The sequence below is a fragment of the Opisthorchis viverrini genome, assembly GCF_000715545.1.
Source record: "Opisthorchis viverrini unplaced genomic scaffold opera_v5_172, whole genome shotgun sequence".
Classification (NCBI taxonomy): Eukaryota; Metazoa; Platyhelminthes; class Trematoda; order Opisthorchiida; family Opisthorchiidae; genus Opisthorchis; species Opisthorchis viverrini.
The window spans coordinates 342634-364741 of NW_008751831.1; the positions used below are offsets into that span (position 1 = coordinate 342634).

The 22108-nt window shown below is 41.4% G+C and overlaps 2 protein-coding genes across 2 annotated transcripts in view; one reads left to right on the top strand and one right to left on the bottom strand.

The window, feature by feature from the left end:
• T265_07526 (hypothetical protein) overlaps positions 1–22108 on the bottom strand; it is a gene marked incomplete at both ends in the record, with an annotated part of 51111 nt that overhangs the window by 11065 nt on the left and 17938 nt on the right. The gene's annotated exons all lie outside the window — the stretch shown is intronic.
• The window catches only part of T265_07527 (hypothetical protein), a gene marked incomplete at both ends in the record, with an annotated part of 34909 nt that overhangs the window by 10205 nt on the left and 2596 nt on the right, over positions 1–22108 (top strand). Inside the window, 8 exons of the mRNA XM_009173072.1 lie at positions 116–331; positions 809–905; positions 2167–2271; positions 5993–6161; positions 10240–10322; positions 12042–12149; positions 14557–14662; positions 20517–20733. Of these exons, the coding sequence (XP_009171336.1) occupies positions 116–331; positions 809–905; positions 2167–2271; positions 5993–6161; positions 10240–10322; positions 12042–12149; positions 14557–14662; positions 20517–20733 (1101 nt within the window). The remainder of the gene's footprint in view (positions 1–115; positions 332–808; positions 906–2166; positions 2272–5992; positions 6162–10239; positions 10323–12041; positions 12150–14556; positions 14663–20516; positions 20734–22108) is intronic.

Here is a 22108-nt window from a genome sequence, read left to right on the forward strand (position 1 = left end):
AGGATTCTTGTTGTTGGCGGGTGACCATCTGCATCTGAAACAATTTTTTAAAACTGGAAACAATTTATCTTTGCTGTCTGTCTGATTACCTCCTGTCTTCCCCCGTATTTTTTAGACTTCTACTACAAGTATGCCTGTTGTGGAGCATGTCTACTGGTCTTTTCGTTTCCATACAACTTGTACAAATTTTGGAACACCAAGAGCCCACAGATTAAAGACGCTGACGGTCACTGGATTACTCACCCGCTCGCAGCTCTAGACGGGATTCGTGCTATTACTCTCAGTTGGATTATCTACGTCCACACGTTAACCTTTCAAGTGTACTATATGAGTGAGTCGTGGGAACACGCTTCCTTGTGACATTCCACTTCCCAAACTGAATCTTGCAACATATAGGCATCTTTGATTTTTTATACTGGAATTCGAGTTCCATGGAATTTTCACATGAATCGTGTGGTTTGCATTTTGTAAAACATTGCTTCCACTGTTTTTTTCAGTGGCATTCCTGCAGTGCCACACTACCGTGGGCCTCGGATGAACTTCCTTTAAAATGTTAGAACTTCGTGACACAAGTCCAAAAAAGCTTTCATTTTCATTCAATCTCTTACTTATGGATACTAGCCAAGAACCAGAAACAGGTATATAATTTAACATAATCTGAAGGGAGCATCGACTGGAGTAATAAGACGTACCAAAGGATAACTACGTTCCCACCTGATATGGTATGAGTAACGTAGCTAGACAGTTAGTAATTCAAATACCACATTAAAATTTCATCAGTTTTTCGTTTCAACCCACATTTCCCTAGGCAACGCCTTACTATTCCAAGACAAGCAATATAAGGACTGGAGGTTTCAACTTACCCGGAATGGCTCATTCAGTGTGGACACATTTTTTCTGATCTCGTAAGTTCTCTTTGCTTTGAAACTACATTTTTCTGAGCGAAAAATTTCTGCAGCGTTTTTATCCAGCCGTGATTTAAGGATCAAATGGTGGAAAGTTCGGGATTGGCAGTAAAAGGAAGGTCATCCAATTTTTTTAGGAAATTTTAGGAAGATCAGTTGAACGAGTAAAGTCCAAGAAAAGATGATAGTGGTGTCAATAATATACAATAGGTCAGTACACTAACTCTAAGTTTCTTGAAAACTCTTCGACAACCCACGACCTGTGTCACCCTTCTTGAGGCTCATTAGGTAGCCGCAGTCCTCGAGTTTCCGTTAATTTTTATGTTCTACTTGAACCCAAACTGTACTAAATGGGCGAAATACGCTCATAATAATTTGATTTTGACCGGAGACTCACCCGGAACTCAGCTGACTCTTGTTTATGATGTATTTAAGCACTGAATGTGCTGCACCGGACCGACTAACGTTTTAGTTGCCAGGATAATCGAGATATCGCAACACATTGTATATACGTGACACACTACTCATAGGGCCTTCAAGTGAAACACGAGGCGGCCTGGTGCAGCACATTCACTGCTTAGATACATCATAAACGAGGGATTCATCTGGGTTCCTGGTGAGTCTGCCGTCAAAACCAAATTAGTATGCAAGTGGGTGTAGTTCGCCAAGCGGTAGATCATTTGAAGAAACAAATTCAGCCACCTTATCCATGGGGTGGCTCTGAGATAGGGGACCGGAGGTTGAACATTCCCACAGATATTCTGCAAGTGTCTGACCCACATGCATATTTTTGTTTCAGTAGGCAACATTCTGGGTGAAACAATCATATGCGATGTTATGGGCCCCGTGGTTTCTCCTGGTCCCTTTACTTACTCAATTTTGAGTGATTGTCCGCGGACGAATGTGTGCAAGTAGCTGTCATGGATTCCTAATCCGAACATATGCTGATCCTGATTATGACAAAAAATCCAGGTGACCAGAGTTTATGATTTTGGGCCAGTTCGGTGGGTGAAAATGGTGACTGTTGTCGAAATTGATCATCCCATTGTGTGTTCAACTTGGTTTTCAAATTTAAGTTCTTATCCGTTACGTCGTGTGTTCCCATTGTTGTCTATAAGATCGCGGTGTAGCATTAGAGCTATTACGTCAGTAATTCTCAGTGTTCTGAAGGGAACGTTCCATTATTTATTCATATTTGGATGGTCTCTTTAACCCCACCATGAAATACCTCAACATTTATCTCTTATTCGTCTCATTTTAGGGGTCTACTTTCGTGTTATATCCTCATACCAAACAGTGAGAAATGCACAGGAATCTGCGCCAAAATTTGGTTCTGGTTACACTATGCTGTTCACCGATTTCTGAGGTAGGTTCCATATGTTCTGTTCCTGGCTTGAGCTGAGGTTGCAAGGTCCTTATTTGGTCACTGCTCTGTATGTGTTCCGGCTGCTAAATAACACAAGAATTAGGCCAGCCTAACGGATCATCTGTTTGCTGAACACCTCCTCACTTTCTCCATAGATCCCACTGTTCTCAACTTCGCGAACTTTCGCAGCCGTAGTTAAATTGATATAATAGTAAGAGTGAGACTATAGTTCATCTTTGAATAATTTATTTCCACGTCTTAAAACCTTGCTTGGGTGTCAGCAAAGGCACTCTTGCAAGTTTTGAAACTATGAACCGGAATGGATAAATGGGAGCAGTCGTTCACCACTATGGTTTCTCCTTCGAATTCCACCATCTTATGTAGCTTGTCAAAATAGTAAATTTCCATGGATTTGTGAAACACTGGTTGAACCAACCCACTTCAAATGTTTAACAATTAGCCACCTCGAACTTGTTTACCATGATTATTCAGGCACCTTCATCCTCGGAGTTCAAACTATTTCATGACATTCCTGATAGACTTGAATATGTAGCCGGACGTCACCCGATGGAGTCGAAATTAAACTCAAATGTTTGTTGAGGCCAAGATCTAGAATGTCGTCAGCATAAGACTTGTAAAGTATGACACTTTCAGTTTCGCCACAAGCTTGTTTCTCTACCTCAGGAGAGGACGATAGGATGCGTCAGACGTAAAAGAATGTGTCTGAAAAATCCTCAACCTGACTGTGTACACCCTCGGGGAATTAAAAACGTGTAATGTATTCAAAAGGAAGACTAATGCCACTATGCTGAGTTGATCGGACTCACAGTGGATAGCTTGAGTCAACTAAAGAATCATCATGGTGGTATGTTATAAAGAACCACTGCTGACTCAACAATGGTCCTGAATGAGTGGCTTTGACCATATGCTCTTAAACCTCTGAGTCGGATGAGAAAGCTTAACATCGACTTTATCATATTAGAATAGGCTTGAACAGAGACTTCCTTTTTTGACACTTTGAGCCGCTATCCAGCATTTTTTTCTTATAGACGGACCATCTCAATAGGCTATGTTCGGAAATTACTACAGAGGTTTCAGGGTTAACTAATGAGGGCTTTAATCAGGCGAACCGTATAGAAGGGCATGAGTAACACGAACAACACCAGCATCGCCCGTTAGACAGATCTTGCACCATTTCCGCCTTAAGGATCAAGCCGGCAATTTCTGGTGTCTTTTCGGACCTCTGTAAGCTCGCTATCTAATGCAGCACTATTCTCGTGAGGCGAGTCCAACTAGCAGTATTTTAGCTTATTTTTCTAAGTACACTACACTCATTCCAAAACAAACACAACTCTCTAATTAACTCACTGTGGACTTGTTGATGCTAGTGCTTTTCCATTTCACACGTTTTACGCTTCACAGCTTTCCACAGCTCGCAATGGAGATTGGTAAACTCAGCTTTCTGTGATAACTTACAGCTCATGTAAATCGTCCACTTTGGAATAACTCAGTTTAATACCAATCCACACAGTAACATTAGCGACGTTTTTCTGGTTGCTAAAGATAACCAGTGACAAGTGACCAATCACGAGAGTGATATTTTGTGCATCCTCTCTGCACATTGAGATTACAGCCTAATACAAAGCGGTTTTCTTGTATGAAGTAGCCAGTGTCTGTCATCAAAATAATGTGACGTTAACTGAGCTTCGCTATTCATAGGCATGCGTTGGAATGCTAGGGAATTTTCAAGCTTGTGCAGGAGCAGGCGAACAGGACGCTCGTTCCAAGATTATCAACCCATGGACAGAATCTTTTCAACAAAACAACGCTTGAAAAAATATGAATACATGCGGTAGTGCATTAACCAAGATGTCATTTTTCACATCCACCTGTCCTACACTGAGCGAATATGACGACTTGAGTAGCACTAGTGATCAGACACTTCAGCTTTATTGTGGAGTTTCCCTTTGAAGTCGAAGGGAAGATTGGTGTATTAGTTTGGTAGTTGAAAACCAAGCTACTCCGTTAGATCGACAGTTTTGCTGCCAGTTTGGTTGCCACTTCACATGGATAATGGTGATGTCTTCCCGATTGCTGATAAATATTTGTAAGTTCCTGCGGTGTGCGGATCCTCATGATGCTTCAACCCATACAGAAAAATTAAAAAAGACCCTCCTTTTCCAACCCCCTCACTTGACAGCCCACTGACAGTGCTGGATTTATGCACCAATTTACCAGCTCGCGCGTGCAATGCGCAGCTACCTACCCCCCAATCATCGGTGAACGAAACTGTGGCAGCTACAACCAGTGTACGACCAGTGCGCGGTTCTTACAGCTGACAATGATGGTGATTCCTGAGTGGTGGAAAATATCAGTAGACAGTACTTTAGTTAAGATTGCTGCAGTACCATGAAAAATACGAGTGGTTTTTAGATGCAAAATGCTTTCGAATACTTTGTTTCGTTTTGAGATTTACCGTATTGTTATCCTGCAACAATGTATATGTTTGCGCTACTGCCATTTTAAATAAAATTCCCGCTTCACCAGGGTACTCAACGAGCGAAATCTTATCCGGTGTCAAAAGTTCAATTTCTTCCTAAAATATCCAGAATTTAAAAACAACAGATTCTAGCTCGGTTCATAGCTGCATGGTATCGTTTACATGGTTTGAAAACGCGAATACCTTTGGTGTAACGTGATTCGACAAGGAACCTCCGTAGCAGTAAGCTCCTGGTCATTTTCCGTTATATTCGATTTACTACCAAACAACCTTTGGGACGTTTTTGGTTGGTTGCCAACAAGCAAAAGTCCTTCGGTGCGATTCGTTCTGTCCGGTCTCTGGTAATGTTGGCATCAATATTCTAAGTGAGCTTCCTACGGACTCCTCAACAAAAGGGTGGTTTACAATTATGCGTTTACACAATAAGAGACAAAACTTCCTGCATAGAGGCAGGCGAAACTTCATTTCGTGTACCTTAGCTCGCGCAAGTAAAACGTGTTGATTCAATATATTAGTCAAAAATTGTGCGCTCGGTCGAACTAATTTAGCAATGTGACGACCATACTTTTTAAAATATTTTCGTGGAATGAGGGCGTATGAACTTGTGTTCGTCTTTAGTCCATGTGATGCTGGCGTTGGATCTAACCAGTACAACCTGAAAAGGAGTTCTATTAACAACACAGATAACTTCTCATTTTGGTGGCCGAAATGGCTGTCATTCATTGATATCATCCTCAGTGGCAGACGTGAACCCCGTGCCTGTAATAATGTTCCAACTTCCCCAATATAGCTCACTGACAGTGGAGACTGGAAGTAGATACATACTTACTGGAGGTGATAACTAGATTTACAAGGTTGGTATTTTTAATGTTTGTCGGCTATGACTACCTCAAGGTAGTTTTCTTGCTAGTCTTTGGAAGAACGTTTCGACTTTTTTTCTAATCCAGGGACCACTTTGCATATGCCAACATGTTATTTCTTGTGTACACGACAGCCGCACAAAAGTCGCTTTCATCCAAATGCACCAGTTGTTTCCCTAGGCTCGGTGCCTGTGTGTTAAGGGCTGGAAAGAATTACTCATCTTTGACAATTAGCTCGACCACTCTTCAGGACACCACTCTTATCCAGCTTAGATATTGGTATTATTAAAAAGCTTCTACAGATCCTGAGTATGAAAGCAGGTTAAAGCAGGTGCTACTACTTCCCTTCTTCCCTGACTAGAATCGCCCCAAGTTGGTTTGTAGTAACTATCGCCTTTACCGGGTTGTTCCCATACATGACGGACGGACCGCTTTATCCACAAAATCCGGCTGCGGAAGACGATTTGGCTGCCTGTCGTGATCACTGGTGGGTGACTTTTCTGAACAACTGGATTCACACGGACAAACCTGTAAGTTTTACTAACCCACGGTTGATTCCATACTTTCTGAGTTGACCGCCTCTCTCACCACTCAACCCTGCACTGACTCACCCACCTCGATTGGTGATGAAACGTTCGCGATCCAACTGCCAAGCTCGGCGAACAGACCAACAACCAGTACATGAACCAGATTTTGATCTTTGTCCTATTTATCCCAGAAACTCTAGCACTAAGACACCATGTCAGTTAATCGGTTGATGACCATCGTGCCCAGTTTATCCTGCAAGTACGTGTGTTTCAAGCTTCAGTGCATCTTCCGAAAAATGCGCATGCTACTATACAACAAATCAGAGTGAGCGTTTATAAGCTGGTGTAGGTGGAGCTTAGAAACGAGCTTTAATCCAACATCTTGTTCACGATAATCTTCGATCCATCGTACAGCTCCAAAGCTGCACCAGAATTTAGTTGGACCGATAGTCAAGTTGCCTGATCTGTGTTTCTTGCAAGTGGTATAGTAGGCTTGCTCATTAGCTCGCCATTGAGGTGTATTAGTCTGCCACCCAGATAGTCCTTTATCTTCACTGAGAAAAAAATTCTATATATATATATATATATATATATATATATATATATATATATATATATATATATATATATATATATATATATATATATATATATATATATATATATATATATATATATATATATATATATATATATATATATATATATATATATATATATATATATATATATATATATATATATATATATATATATATATATATATATATATATATATATATATATATATATATATATATATATATATATATATATATATATATATATATATATATATATATATATATATATATATATATATATATATATATATATATATATATATATATATATATATATATATATATATATATATATATATATATATATATATATATATATATATATATATATATATATATATATATATATATATATATATATATATATATATATATATANATTGCAGAGCAGTCGTGATATGATCGACTCACTCTTTGCCGCAAGGTTGATACAAGAAAAATGCTGTGAATGGAACTAGTTGCTGTGTGAGCTGTTTTTGGACTTCACTGAAACCTTCGAATTTTTCCACTGATGAACACTGTGGCTCATCCCACAACAGCTTTACTTTTCAGGCAAACTTGTCAATCTCGCCAAAGAGGCTCGCCAGTATGAAAACTTGCGCAAATACTTCAACCCAGCCCGAAATCGAATCTACCTAGGTTCTTTTAGAGGCCTTTCATTTTACTGCCATTACCGTTTAATCATAGGGCGGAAATGGCTGCGACGACTGCTCATACAGTGTGAATAGCCCACCATCCGAAACATTTCTGCACTTGTTCAACATCTGAGTGGAAGTGGTTGTAAATGATTTAGCTTTATTTCTACACCCTGAATTACAGCGGCCAATTAAGCTCTTTCGTTCAGATGCATCTCTTTTTACCCGAGAGCTAATTTTTCTAAGCCACGTATCCCTTACGAGTCTGTAGCATGAGCTGGAGCATACAAATGAATGTGGGCGGTATAATATGCTTCAAGGGTTTCTAGTTACCTGGAAGTAAAATCTCTAGCGATCTACTGTTTGCAGATAAACTGGACACGAGAATGGAGGACATTAACACGGCATTTCGCAGCCCGGGCGAACGCATTAATGCAGGCCCCACTTGCGAATATATACCCCTACTAATTCCCTGTCTTAAAACTATACCTTTTTCACGTTAACTCTTAGGGACTTAATAATAAGTCATCCGGAGTTCATCTCTATATCTCTCGGCATTAATTCAAAGTATACCGATAATAATTTCATTTCCGTAGTGGAAAGTAGGCTATTCTAGGGAACGATAAGTTACCGCATGCACTCACAGCGTGCGTTTCTTTGCAGTATCCTATCCGCTCAGGCAACTCTGGACATTCAATGGACACAGAGTAGACATGCACAGACCTTTTTCAAGTCAGCGCATGCATACCTCCATCCTTCATTTTCAACTGGCTGCCGCGTGCACGTACCAGATCGAACGAAATCAAAGACTCATCGGGCATTGGTGGTTGCGAGATTTGTAGAGTACAGATGACTCACAAGACTTACCAGGATATCATCAGATCTTCGAAGTACACTGAATAGCAAACCCAGAAACACGAGTATCTCGACGTCACAGTGAAGGTGTTGGAGGCAAAAAACGTCGTGTGAGCTACTTTAGCAAGTACGTGTCCCCACCCGTCAACACTCACTAGCCAACAGGTTAGACGCGAAAAGCAGATTGAAAGAACTGTCAGTCACAAAACATCAGTGACAAGGCCAAAAGAAAAGAATTATTCTAATTTCTATCTCACTTGACAGCGACTTGACAGCAACTAGTGTTCTACCTAAACCAGGTCAATATGGAATGAATGTCCGAGTAATAGTCTTAATGAATATTAAGACATAAATAACCTGTATATTAAGAAAGTGTCCAAGCGTAACTGTGATAAGAGTTTTATATGGCCGGCCTGGCGTTTAATGGAAGTTTTCGTTTCTGTATAATGCAAAGACAGTTCACATCAGTCAGATGAATAGCCTACTCGGATTCCAGTCAGTTAGGTGCTAGAAAAAACCAGGCTATTATCCAGTTATTTTCGCCTAAAATTTACCATTTTGAAAGTTCGTTTGTGCAGGTTTCTTAAGTTTATACCTCTATCAAATGAGACTATTTATTGAAATGTTTAAAATTTTTGAGAAGACCTGGTAATCCCTATCTCAGTCAGTTTGATTCCTTTTGGTTCCATGGTTCCCGATCAGTTTTTTTTCCTTTTTGCTCCCGAAGCTATTAACTTTACTTTTATGAACAACTGTGGTGAGAATGTGATGCTAGGTATAGCAGCGCTTTGTACGAATAACCTAATAATAATCCAATGTCATGTAGTGTCATGCTAAAAGTCACTGTACGGGAGCTTTCGCAACATCCCGCCTCCTCTCACCGTGTGGTTTGTTTGAAGTTCTCTTGACGAAACGTCTCAGCTGACCTTAGCTAGACTGCTCACGGTCTGACTACTGACTGACCCCTAGTGTACCGCACAAATTTACGACGAGCCTTATCACTGCATTTGTTCCCCAATGTGGATTTTGCTCTTGCTTTTACCTTATCGTGCAAACTACCTGCGAAGATGTTAAAGATTAATGAATGCCCATGCAAACCTTATGGGCGGCAAGCACAATGGCTCTCTTCGTAAGTCTCACCGTTGGATCTTACTTGCTGTCCAATACACTCTTCTTGTTTTTCTAAGGCTGTTTCATCTTCCGACAGTTGGTTGAATACAACCCTATCTTGCGCTTGAGACTTCATTGCGTAAGCGAAAGCAATACGTGCTGATAAGCCGAGAAACGCTGCTGATCAACCGCTCGTACCCAAACGGTCAAGTGTTCAAACTACAAGCGGAAAGTCGGCGGGTTCGGATCTCTCTAGGGTTTTTTAAAAAATGCTCATTGTTTGTGGTTCTTAATAAAAATGAAACAGGTGTAACACGGCTTCTCTTTTCTAGCATATAATCGCCTCCCTAAGAGAACGAAATTTCATTTGAAACTTTCGAAATCCGTTCGCGCTATCAAAAAACCTATCTTTATCGGTGATTAAATCTCCTGCAATTTCTTTCTAGTAAACATGATATTACACTACATAAGTAAGACCTACTGATGCACAAACGGAGACTACATCGCCTAGGTTGATGCATACATGCAGGTTTCATTGTGCTCGATATGACTCAGTGGTTAGAGCGCGAATTCGCTTACCAGAAGTTCATGGTTTGAACCCGGCCTCTGCATCTCGACTTTTCCTGTCTAGGCCTGGACAACCTGGAAGTATCCCAGCTCTCATGCTTTCTTCCGGTGACGTGACAGCTAGATACCAAGAGGGTGCTTCAGCTGAACGATCTTTCTCGATTTTTATTGTTCCCCTGTTATCCCCGTAATCATGCATACTCAAAGTTTACCTTGGATATGGAAATCTTTTTTTCTACTTGGTGCATCTGTCAACTATATCTCATTTGCTTTTTTACTCTTAACGTTTAGTGTATGCTGTGGACGTGGTATCTTTCGAACGACTATCAGTTCAGTGTTGTCCTGGTACCCATATTTGCTGCACTGTTGGCCATGTGAGTTCATTCTGTACTGTCGTTTTGTCAAGTTTTCCCATATTTGTTTGGTTTGCCGCCACATTCATCCCAATCCGTCCTTCTAGTTACCTGATTTGTCAAGCTTACCATCACAGTGTCAGGGATCTTTCAAATATAGAAATCCAGACTGCAAAAGGTGTGCTGGGATGATGATAGCAAAAAAAAACAACCACATCGCGGAGGAACCTGGAGCTAGCCTGCCGCAAGCGTCCCAAGGTGCGTGCACCTGAAAACGTTCAGTCAGACAATCTGGGAATAACATGACAGCACGAATGCTACGGAGATGGGTTAGCTTCCATTTCTTGCAACGCCGCCAACCAAGCATAAAGAAGCGCACAGGTGCACAGTTATTCTGGGTGTTCCAAAACTTCTGGATAATACATATACGGATTTGTCTTTCTCAAACAATACACAACATGGTCTTACTCCCTTCTCGTCAGAGCCAACAATTATGCTTTTAATTAAGTCACTTTGTTGGTGGTGGCCTCATGTCTTACGTGGCGAGTACTGAACTGATGCTACATTCATCTGTGGTGTATATCCGTCCGGTTTTTCCAAGTACCGAATGATAACTCCGGTCTCTTGAATGCCTTCTATTATATCTTGATGTGACTGAAACAGTGTCCTTAGTGGGCAGGAGGTGGCGATCTTTTCTTATTCGCTCTGACAAACGGATACTTTTTGCTTAGAAACGATTCTAGCATTCTCATCACTCCCTGGAGAATGAAATACTCTGGTTAACTCTGGTACAGCTCACTTGCTCCATTTTTATTTGGGTTCAATCGACGAATACTACACTTAGTTATTCATTGCATTGTTTCATCTCAGTCCCGTACGTCCAATTTTTGTTCGGTGCAAATATTCAGAAGGCATCGTTGTCCGTTCTCCCAAAAGTGAAATCTGAGGAAGGTAGCATTGGAAGTGGACGTTATGAGCTAAAATTTCTGACACAATCATTGAGGAAAATTATGTGGTCCATAGGAGAGCATAAGCCCTCAGTTTGTTGAAGATAACATAGTCGGTGTATGGTCGAAGCTGTGGCGGTGGTCTATCTGTTGCGGATTTATGGAGTTTAGTAGGCACAGTTTACCGAGGGGTCGAGCTGTCTCCCTGTCGTTTAACTGGTATCGATGAGTTCTTTCCTCACGTGTTACTGCTGAACATATGAACAGGTTATATATGTATATGATTGTGCATGATGTGTCCCCATATATTGGTTAGATTTTTTTCAGTTCATCTACCTTTTTGAGTCAACTGGCTGATTACTTTTGTTGTTCGTGCAGTTTTGTTTAGTTCTTCCTAATGATCCACTGAACAATGTACTCACATGCCGATACTAAACGGCTGTTCTTTAGCCGACAGTTCAATCAAAACCCAATCGCCTGCCACACGCTTGAGAAAGAAATTATGGAAGCCCTGTTGACGTAATATTCACACAAATGTTAATGTTTGTACGAAGGGATGAAATTCTGTCATCTATTATCTGACTGTTTGCATGAATCAGCCTTGAGATATTGGTGTTTGTGAAGATATCTTGAAGCAATCAGTCATTCCATACCAAGTGTGATTAGTTTCTAGAGGTAAACCGAAGGTGAGGAGCAGTTAGTCGGTACCCCTCGAAAGATTCTGGTTTATATTCTTTCAACTGACACGGTTTTCATCAGACGATGATCTTGTTGCGTCACGATTATTTTGCAGACACTGGATTGCCGGCATTCTGTTCGCCGTTGCCCTAGTTGTTAGTTCATCTGCTGCTACATTTGTGATTACCTACCAGTATGAATACGGTCCATCTCCAATACCCTTGTAAGTTATCTGTATCTACCCATTTCTACCTTTTTGATTTGTCAGTTTTCATTGAATTCATGGTCCCAATTTACAAAAAACACTCCCCTTTAATTCAGAAACTTACTGAAGTCTAGGCCGAACACTTCACCAGACATTTTCATTTATGTAGCCAAAGGTGAGAGTTTTAAACTTTGGGGACATCCCGCTCTGCGAATGAAATTATTCACTCGGAATGTGATTGTTCGGCTTAGTCCACGGGGCGATTTTGATTAGGAAATGCGCCCAGTATAAGACAATTAAATACTAACCTATTCAACCTTGGCCCTGTCAACCACAGAAGACGCCCATCTTCTTTTATTCCATTGATGACAACGCCTGAGATGAAAACTTTAGTGGATAGCTTTCCAGGAGCAGAGACTTCACCCCGTTTTCCTTCATTTTTTGTTGGAGACCAGTCATGATAAAGTGATTCGAGTTTTATCTAATTATTGGAAGAACGATGTTTCTAGCATCTAGATATCAATAAGGTGCACGGATTTGTTTACTAACGCGGTTCTAAGACAACCTCACTGTAGTTCTCGCCTTTTCGCCGTCATAAAGTTCTGATAAATTAGAATTTACCACTGAACAAAAGTATTGAAGTATAACTGAGTTCACTTTCATTTTTCCTAGTTTACTTAACTGCGCTATGCTCCACTACGCTTACTAACATCACACTGATGATGTCACGTTCATAGGTGATGAGAAACCTATAATCAAGTTGCTCAGCCCAGATGAAGATCAACAAACATCTGCACCACCTGAGCTACCAACGTTCTTCAGGGTAGCAAATTTACCCATTTGTTCGACATTTTAACCGCAAACATCTTTCATGTTGCCGAAGCTCGTAAAAGGGTTACACATTCTTGCAGAGATATGGAATCTCGTGGACATGTAGGATGAGAGGTCAGACGTGTTTGTGCTCACGTTTTTGACATAAGAACTACCATGATGCTACCGGTAGGCAACCAAAGAATCATACAGCCATATTCGTGGAACTATATTCATTGGTTAGCGTATTAATGTAGCTCAGCATAACAGTTTTTATCTGTATATAATGCCAGTTACTCAGATAACTGGCCATTTCCTCTAGGAGCGTCTGGTCTCTTATTTGTGAGACTAATTTTGAAAGGAGGACAACCCCTTGCATCGAGGTCATTCATCAACAAACACGAACTGAGCAGTTACAAGTTATTAAGCAGGAAAGTAAACATCTCATATGCACATAATCTTGAAAAACTGGACATCCTCATTGGCCCTCTTGGACTATCCCGGATACTCATTGACTATTGCACAAGAATAAACTAACACTGGAAGTCACTTCCACAACTTTTGTAATAAACTTCACCTTTCATTAGATGCGGGACTGACCTTGAACATCAAGCCAAACTACTTGCGTCTTCATCAGGAGTATCCATTGTTACACTGTCAGACAATCAAAAATCCTACAGCCATGTTCATGGAACTATATTCATTAGGTAATTAATTAAGGTGAACCAGCACAAACAGACTTTGTCCCTAGATAACTCTTTTCGTTTAGAAAACACTGGCCAATTCAGCTGAGACTGGCGAGTTAGTCTTCTTTATGAGACACTTTTAGTTTTCGAGGTCATACACTAAAAATCAGCAAGTGGTTATTTTCGTACACAGACTGTAATCTCGTGACAATATCTCAGGAACCATTACACTGGATTCCGTAAGGTCTGTCGTCACTTATGTACGATACTTCGGCCTTGTGGGTTCTTTTCTTTATGCACATTAGCGTGTCTAATAGCTGTAGTGCTACACCAGCATTTATAACTGCAATACATTTGAATAGTTATTCTGAAAGTAGGCAGGATTTGCCACGTTTAAGCACCATTGGATAAAGACTTGTAAAGTCGTTTCAAATGTCACAACAGTAGTAAACCAACTTAGAATATTAATCGGCAATCTCGGTTGGAATTAGGTACTATCTAGATCAGAATTCTTCCATTCCACGGAATTCGTAGAACATCCTTATGATAGCAGATAAAGACTGAATGGAAATAAGAAGGACCCCAAGGATACCACCTTGTCGTTATGTTTACCTAATTATAACATTATCGACAGCGTAACATCAGTGTCATAGATAGATCACTGCCTCAATAACTATCTGCAGTCCGTGGCTGAATTTTCCCACTAGTAGCAGATCCGAACTGTGGGCCAAAAATGCAGTTGGAGTGATCTTCACTTTCGGCATCTAGTTGTTTCTTCCGCGCACCTCACTTATACTAGAGTAGTGTAAATTGTCCCAATCGAAGCCAGTCGCTTCCAACTTCCTAAAGTTCCTAATTTTATGAGCGCGCATTTGCTTTCCTATCTCAACATTTGGAACTTTGAGCGTTCCCGCCCTTCTGCCTTTCAGGAAAAGCATGGAGCATCTATACTCGGCAGCTTATGCAAGATGGGGAAGCTACGCAATCGGGATGATTCTTGGCTGGTGGTTGTACTACCGTCCAATCAAAGGAACGGTAAGTACTCTCTGATTCATTTATTGTCTACGGCTATGCCTTACTGGTACTTGATGGAAAAAGTATATAAAACATCATTCCATAGGGGGCTTCATACTACACAGTGACCCAGTAACCATTTTTTCTGCCTCTAGATTTTCAGGCTGCTTCGTATTGCAGATAAGATATCGTTCTTCTGGATCATGACTTCCCCCATATGAAGTACAGCCTTCCCTTCCTAATTTTCGCCCACAAACGTCATTGTACAAATGTACTTTGTCCAATTAATCGTACCACAAGCTATCTTGGAATGAGTTTTTCGGTTGTTCATCTTTTGGGCAAAAGTTGGATAGTGACGCAACAGTACAATTTCAGTCATCATCGTCGTGGACAGCATGACATCAGTGTTGCGCATTGATGCTCAACAGTGCCCAACAGTGATGCCCCACTGCTGTACAGTGATTATTTATTTCAAAGCCTTATTGTGAAGAAAAGATGAAAAAGATGAGGCTGACGGCAATGATTTATGTACAAATTGTACACTCGTCTTGTTTGACCAGGATTAGTGTTCTGCCAGAAGAAGAATTTGCTTGCCCTGCTGTACAAAGCAGTGGGTGAGTGGCTGTTTCAACTGATAGCTCTGCCATAAACTGTTGACAAACTAGACGGAGTTGCTTCGTGTACCGTCGTATTTTATGAGCCGCAGCAATGGTTTAAATGTTCCCATTTTTAACCAGTTGATCCTGAACTGCAATTTGGAAACAGTACGCGCCAATCTAGTGGAACATCGTCGGTAATAACTTAGGAAATCCCCCTTTAGGGAAAGTTATATTTTACTGTCGTAGTCGTTTCAGCGATTGCATCTGGGCTTTTGAGTGGTTCGACAGCTCTTTACTGCAGGACGAAATTATCACGTAAAGTGAGTAGGGGGCAACAAACGTCGCCGTAAGAGCTTTGGAGAAAAAATACCCAGACAATTTCGGTGGTACATTTGTTCTGATCAAAGATTAATTTGTTCAAAACTTACAAAAACTGATTCGTTTACGCTGCGCTCGCTGTTTGGACACACTGCAGCTAACTGCAGAACTGTGCAGGCTCTAAAAGTTGGTGATTTGCTCATGTCATCCAGTTCATAACTTCGACTATTATTTGTCGTTCTAAGACGACTCATTGTAGGTTATTTGTTGGATAATGGCTTGCGACCGCATCACTAAAGTGCATATTATGTCAGCCTACTTGAACAATAAGAAATTGGAACCCAAATGCTGTAAGGATGACCTACCGTTGCAAATAAATAATTTGTTTCCTTCTTGAAAAGCCTACGCATAACTTAGTTTCTCATAAGATGTAGGTCTATTTTCATTCTTCTAAACTGGCTCACTTAGCATAATTTGAACTACACTTCCTGCGCAGACGTCTCAGGGTATGGCGAAAAAATTAATCTATCCGTCTTTAATGGTGCGCTAGTTTGAGTCCGATCCCAAAAGATAACTGAAAAAGTTATCTTTAGTAATTATCCGAATATAGATTATTTTCTTGCAAATGCAATTTGTCTTACTGTTTTATCTGTAACTTAAAGTAATTATGTACGGAGAACAGGCATGTAAATTGTGACCAGTCCTAATTCTTAAGTAGCAGTAATTCTGCATTCTCCCTCTCATGGTCAGGTTAGCCTTTCTTTGCCTGATTCTAGGCACCATAATGACTTTGCCTTGTATCATTACATCGACATTCCTTTACAGGAACGGAATTAGCAATAGGGATTCAAGAACCCAAGACAGGGCAACGTGAACTACTGACAACCTGCACTGAAGCCACTGAGAGAAATAGCACTGTTATTAAGCATACATTTTGTGTGGTTCACGTCGTAACATTAACGCTATGGTCACTGACGGTAATACACTAGTAGTACATAGTGCCGCTCAACTGTCTTATGATCTCCAGGGCCGCAAAGCTGTGGGGGGTTGAAGTGTAACACAGTGGTGTCGATCGCCTCTGAAGCCGGTACTAATGATACGTGACTGGTGATCAACACAATATCATACTGCGCGTTCATCAGTGCCACTGTATCTTGCGTTCAAACTAGACTTACCCCAGTGTGCTTTTGGCGAATCAATGCTTCGGGTGTGGACACTAGGGTGCAATTTCTCGACAGTAAGTGCCTCTTAGCGAATCCTTTGCAGTTTGTTGACGCATAAACGGACACGGAAAATAAAATTCGTCTAACATTTTGAACAGTACGACTTTTTACCGAAGTGGAAGGTCGAACAGTACATAGCTGCCGGTTAACAGGCATCCAGTCAAACAGTGAGGCCTCAGTCCGCGCACTTAGATCAATATCAATGCTGATCCAACGTGCAGCTGCAAGATCACCAGATTTTCGCAGTCTGAAGTGTCCATGTGAGGAGGATACGGTGTGTTCAATACCGGAATCTCTTAGTTGAGTTTCAGAGGCTCAGCAAATGTCAGCCGATGACGTATTTAACTTAAGCACAAAAGAAACTTGTTGGTCGATCTGTCTAAAAAACGGCAGTAAAACAGGGGGACCAGAGCTGAATAGTGAACGCGCAGCGGCATGTCTAAGCGGTGGTGTGAACTGTGTCGATTCCCTAGGTGTCTAACTAAGGTGCCTACAGCTGTGATCTACGCGAGAGTGAGACCAGACAAGATAAGACGAGAACCTAGGGAGAACAATGAGGAACGATAGGCGGTGTCATGCTTTTGCTTGTCTGTCCTTTTCGATGCAGTGATTGGAGCAATCTGACATAACATAAAGTTACATTTGTCAGTAAACTTTAATTTTGCATATGAAATGAGACACTGCCACGGTACCGAAAACCGGACGAAACGATTTGATTCTTTGGCCAAAGCCCAAACTTGAAGTAACATTTTGCCGTAACGTTTCTAACCGCCAAACTGGTGGGCCAGGCGACTGTATCTGTCAGAACTCTATCCGTTGCCCTGGTAGATGAAACCCTAAGTGTTGAATGGGCATCTGGAGTATACTCCAACGCGTTAGAGGCACACACCACCACGACACAAAATGAAAAAATTCTTGGACACAGGCACTGTGTCGTCATTCATGGTTTACATATTATTATCACGTGCTTAGCAGCAGACACCCCACCGTTGTAGTGACTGAAGCTATCACCGTCAGATGCAGTGAATCTATACTCTGTTATCTGAGCCTGGGCGGTTGACCTATCTTAATCGACCATCATACTAGTGTTGTTCACAACAACAGGCCGCACATCAGTCAATTCTTGTCTACCTTAACCCCTGCACATAGCACACAATAATCACTACAAACTATTCACGCACTCCGCATACTTTTTTCAGCCTATTCTCTGCTTTGGAATATTGTTTACTAACGGTTTCATTTGTGTCCAAACTTGCGAGTCACTTTGGTCGAAGCACCCGTGTAATTCAACTGGTGATTCCGTTAACACTGGGTTGACTGTGTGGTCCTCTTTGGCTGTGGACTAAATTCAAACACGCAAAATCCCGCACTTGAAGTGAAAATATCGTTCTTCCATGTTCTGAAACAATTATGGCGTCCAGTCACTGTTGCCGCTGTAGTGCGACTGCTGCTTTGCTGTCTCATCATCCCCAGAGATAGCGAAATCAGCCTTGAAAGTGTTGCTTTACTGCTACACAACCGTAAGTTTTATTTAATCATGCCAAACCATCTGAAAAGAAACCAAAAACGCGAACGCCACTGACATCGATTGGCTGCAATTTCTTGCAATTCCATCAGTCAGGAGTAGGGGTTTACAGGGACCACGTCCGCGAGGGCAGATCGCATCAGTTGCACCTGAACTCTTCGTACTCTCTCACACGTTTGTGTTGTGCAGGCGAAAGAACATACCAAATGTAGGTGGTGCTAATAAGACCAGTCTGTTTTCGACCGAATCTCAGCGTCGTTAACTGGCATGTAGCAACTAACACCTAAGCGTAGTTGCGTAGGGAACTCCGAATTGGTTTGGAATATTACAACCATGGTTGATTACAAACTTTAATCGAGATGCTCCTGACCAGGAGTTTTCACCACAATGTTTAAACATTTTCAAAGAATAATCAGGAAATTACCTTACAGATTGCCAGCAGTGAAAAGTGGCAGAAATTCACGGGCACAGTGTTTTTTAATGACACTCGCTTCCTGTCCATAGCTAGATCGTTTGGACACCGTGACGACTCGAACACCAGCCAGAAACTCCCCATAGAGTGCAGTCATTCGTGTTTGGTACAGTGCGTCAGTGGCCTGCTTTCTTCAGATATTGACACTTCTATGGGTTCCCATGCTGTGGGAGAGTTTTCATACCTCTGCCGTCTTCTCACCGTAACAAAACTTTGAAAAGTACTGGTGTAAAGTTGGGCTTATATGTCACCGTTGTGGTATGACTAAATGAAAACATGTCTGTGCTGAGTGCGATCTCTTCATAAAATTGGATCGTAACAGTTTTTTGACATAGTCCCTATTCAGGTACCAGTTATATCCTTGAAAATTGGGAAAAGCAGTGAAGAAGTGTTCTGTCTATGTGGATAAGATTCAGCATATTTCAAAGTATCCTCTCACTTACGGTCACTGTGCCGTACGAGCTGTGCTCCAGTGACTAGCAGAGTAATCTCGTATGTGCAAATAGCCTGCTGTCACTTATCAATTAAAATTGCCTTTTATGTTGTTCCTTGTCTTTTGGTGTCTTAGTCAAGGCCACTTAAGTTTACAAGGCACATGGCTGCCGCATCTTATTCGCACAGCTAAACACACCCTTAACATGTGAATTAGCGAAGCTATTAACGTCTAGTCGAGTGTGGAAGGTGTCTAGTATCCAAAAAAAGTTTGGTGATTACAACTGATCGACATACAGATGCAGCATTCATCATTTAGCATGTATTTATTTCGTAGTTTAGTTCACGAATCAGCCCAGACATCATGGTTACCAATGCTGCAAAAATCCAGTTGACAGCCGATTACACTCATGTATATTTGCTGGCTCATTGTTTGCCGATTCTCCACTTGTTTTTGCCCGTAGATCTACGTAATTTTCCTCGGTGGATGTTATCATCTTTTAAAGCAGCTGGGAGTTTTGAATAGGGCGATATATTGCCTCGCTACTCCATACATGATTCCCTAGCTTATTTGTGAAAGATCCTACGTCGGAAGTGACCACGGATGACGGTATTAAAATGATAAATTTCGCCGTCGATAAACAACCTGATAACCCCGAGTGATCAGATTAGATTCATATCCGATGTAATGACTCAATTCAAGCCTTACTTGGTGGGTAATGACCACCACAGCTTTCGCCTTGGTAATACATCGGGCGGCTACACTGAATCGCGTACAGTAAATCATTCTGTCAACTCCGCAGATACGGTCATCGGATAGAATCAGTCACACTCCATCAGCTATGTCCGTAGAGGCAAGTAGCTGACAAATCAGAGGAATGCCTATCTTACAGAGCTATTTTTCTCCAGCCATGCGCAAAACCAAATTGCCTTGTCAAAGAAGCATGAAAGCTCTAACCGTCAAACTACCTCGTGGTGACAACTTCCGAAGCCCTGGATGGCGACCCTTGACAAACCATACCGTAACCCGAAACGTAGCTAGAGACATTCTTGCATCAAATGTGTTGCAGGTTAGCTATTCCTAGAATAGGATGTTAATTCCAATAAGACGTCGCTTTCAGTGTGAGGGTGATCCCCGTTATTTGTGTCGTTATGGAATCGGTGTTAGAAACTGTAACCAACGAAACCCTGTAGATGTCTCGTGGCCGAATATGTAGATTCGACTTACCAGCTGGTTTCCAGTTAGACGTAACCCCCGAATTTATTTCATTAATAAAACAAAAGCATATATTCTTCTCCCATGCAGGGTCGTCGCTTCTGGGTTCGATGTGTGACATCAACGGCTGCGAGTGCCGCGGCAGCCTTTCTCACCTTATGCTGTCTTTTCGGATTGTACGGGCGACTCCACACTGAAGTAAACCCTATGAGCAACCTGGAAGCCTCGTTCTATGCAGCTCTGTCTCGGCCGGTTTGGTCCATCGGCATTGCCATATGTATATACCTTTGTGCCGCAGATTGGTCGTGTGAGTGTATTATTTATCCTATGAACATGCGAGAGCAGTGGTCGCCCAAATTTGTTCCCACAGGACGATGATCCTCCTAATAACAGGCTTCTTCGTCCCCGCCCAGCGACATTTTTGTTGATGAGCAAAATACGTGCACATAGAAGAGGTCAGAAAGCGTTGGTAGTTTTGGCCATACAGTTACCCAGTAAGATCACTTTTCGCATAAATCAAGAATACTAAACACCTTTCGGCGTAACAATCGATTTCCGTTTAAGCATAGAAAGCCAAGAAGTTCGAACGCCAGGTTCGGCTCCACCTACTGCTTCCTGTGTGCCGATGACGACCAGTAAGGTTAAAAACTGGACTTACTGCGTAATGATGTTTTCGTAGCTTTGCTGTATTGCAGCGGGCAGTGAGATTTACACTTAAGTTTAGGTAGTGAGTCCAGTTTTCCTGGTCAACAATCAGAAGTTTTCAGTGGATTAGTGAATTTAGTTACTTGATGACAGCTTTGTTTTAGGGCTGTTTATTCAAAATACTTGGCTGAGGTCTTTAGTCAGTAACATTAAACTTACCACATCAAAACGAGGCACCGTTTTTTTGATTCTTTATAACGTTCCAAAACCGTAGTTTTCGGCTTCAGAAAGTAACTCTTCTGCCTGCTTTCCCTCAAAAAAACCACCCAAATGATGGTTGCAGAAAAATCGTGTGCACATGTTGCACAACAGCGAGAACTCTCATGGCTTTTAATACTCCCGAAACCCACTGAAGTCTGAGTGTTGTGATACAATCATAATCCTCTCCTACAGATTTTGACTGGTGCCATTTGGATGAGTGACTACAAAGTTGGAGCCCATCCTCTTGGTGTTGGGTTGACTAATAGGTTAATTTTTTTCAGAGAATTTTTCATTTAACATTCTACCACAGCTGTTATTCTGTACGCGATGGGAAAATCTGAATAAAGGCAATCGAACAATTCGATGAGTATGGGATAACGAACGTCAATAAAGGAAGACAGTCAATGAACTTTCGGGAATAAATAGGCCATCCGACTCCACTTGATATTCAGTGTTCACGTTCTACTTCGTCTCGAGCGGTCTCCATTAGGAAAAAATGCTCTGATATGTACACGCATCCAACAGATTTCATTCCGAATCACCTGACGACGCATGAAATTTTCTATTAGAGAGACTCTCACTTTGACTATATTCACTAGTGGTCCCTACAAGAGGTCACCGTATTTCCCGCTTTGGTTCGAAACAATTCCGTGGGTTTTTGGAACGCATAGACGACCGGATGCTTCAAACACTATCTCTCAGACCAGGGTTACTAACCCTGCAGTGAAAAAGACTGTGCTGTTGTTTTTCTTCGCCATCGGCCTCTAAAAGTCACT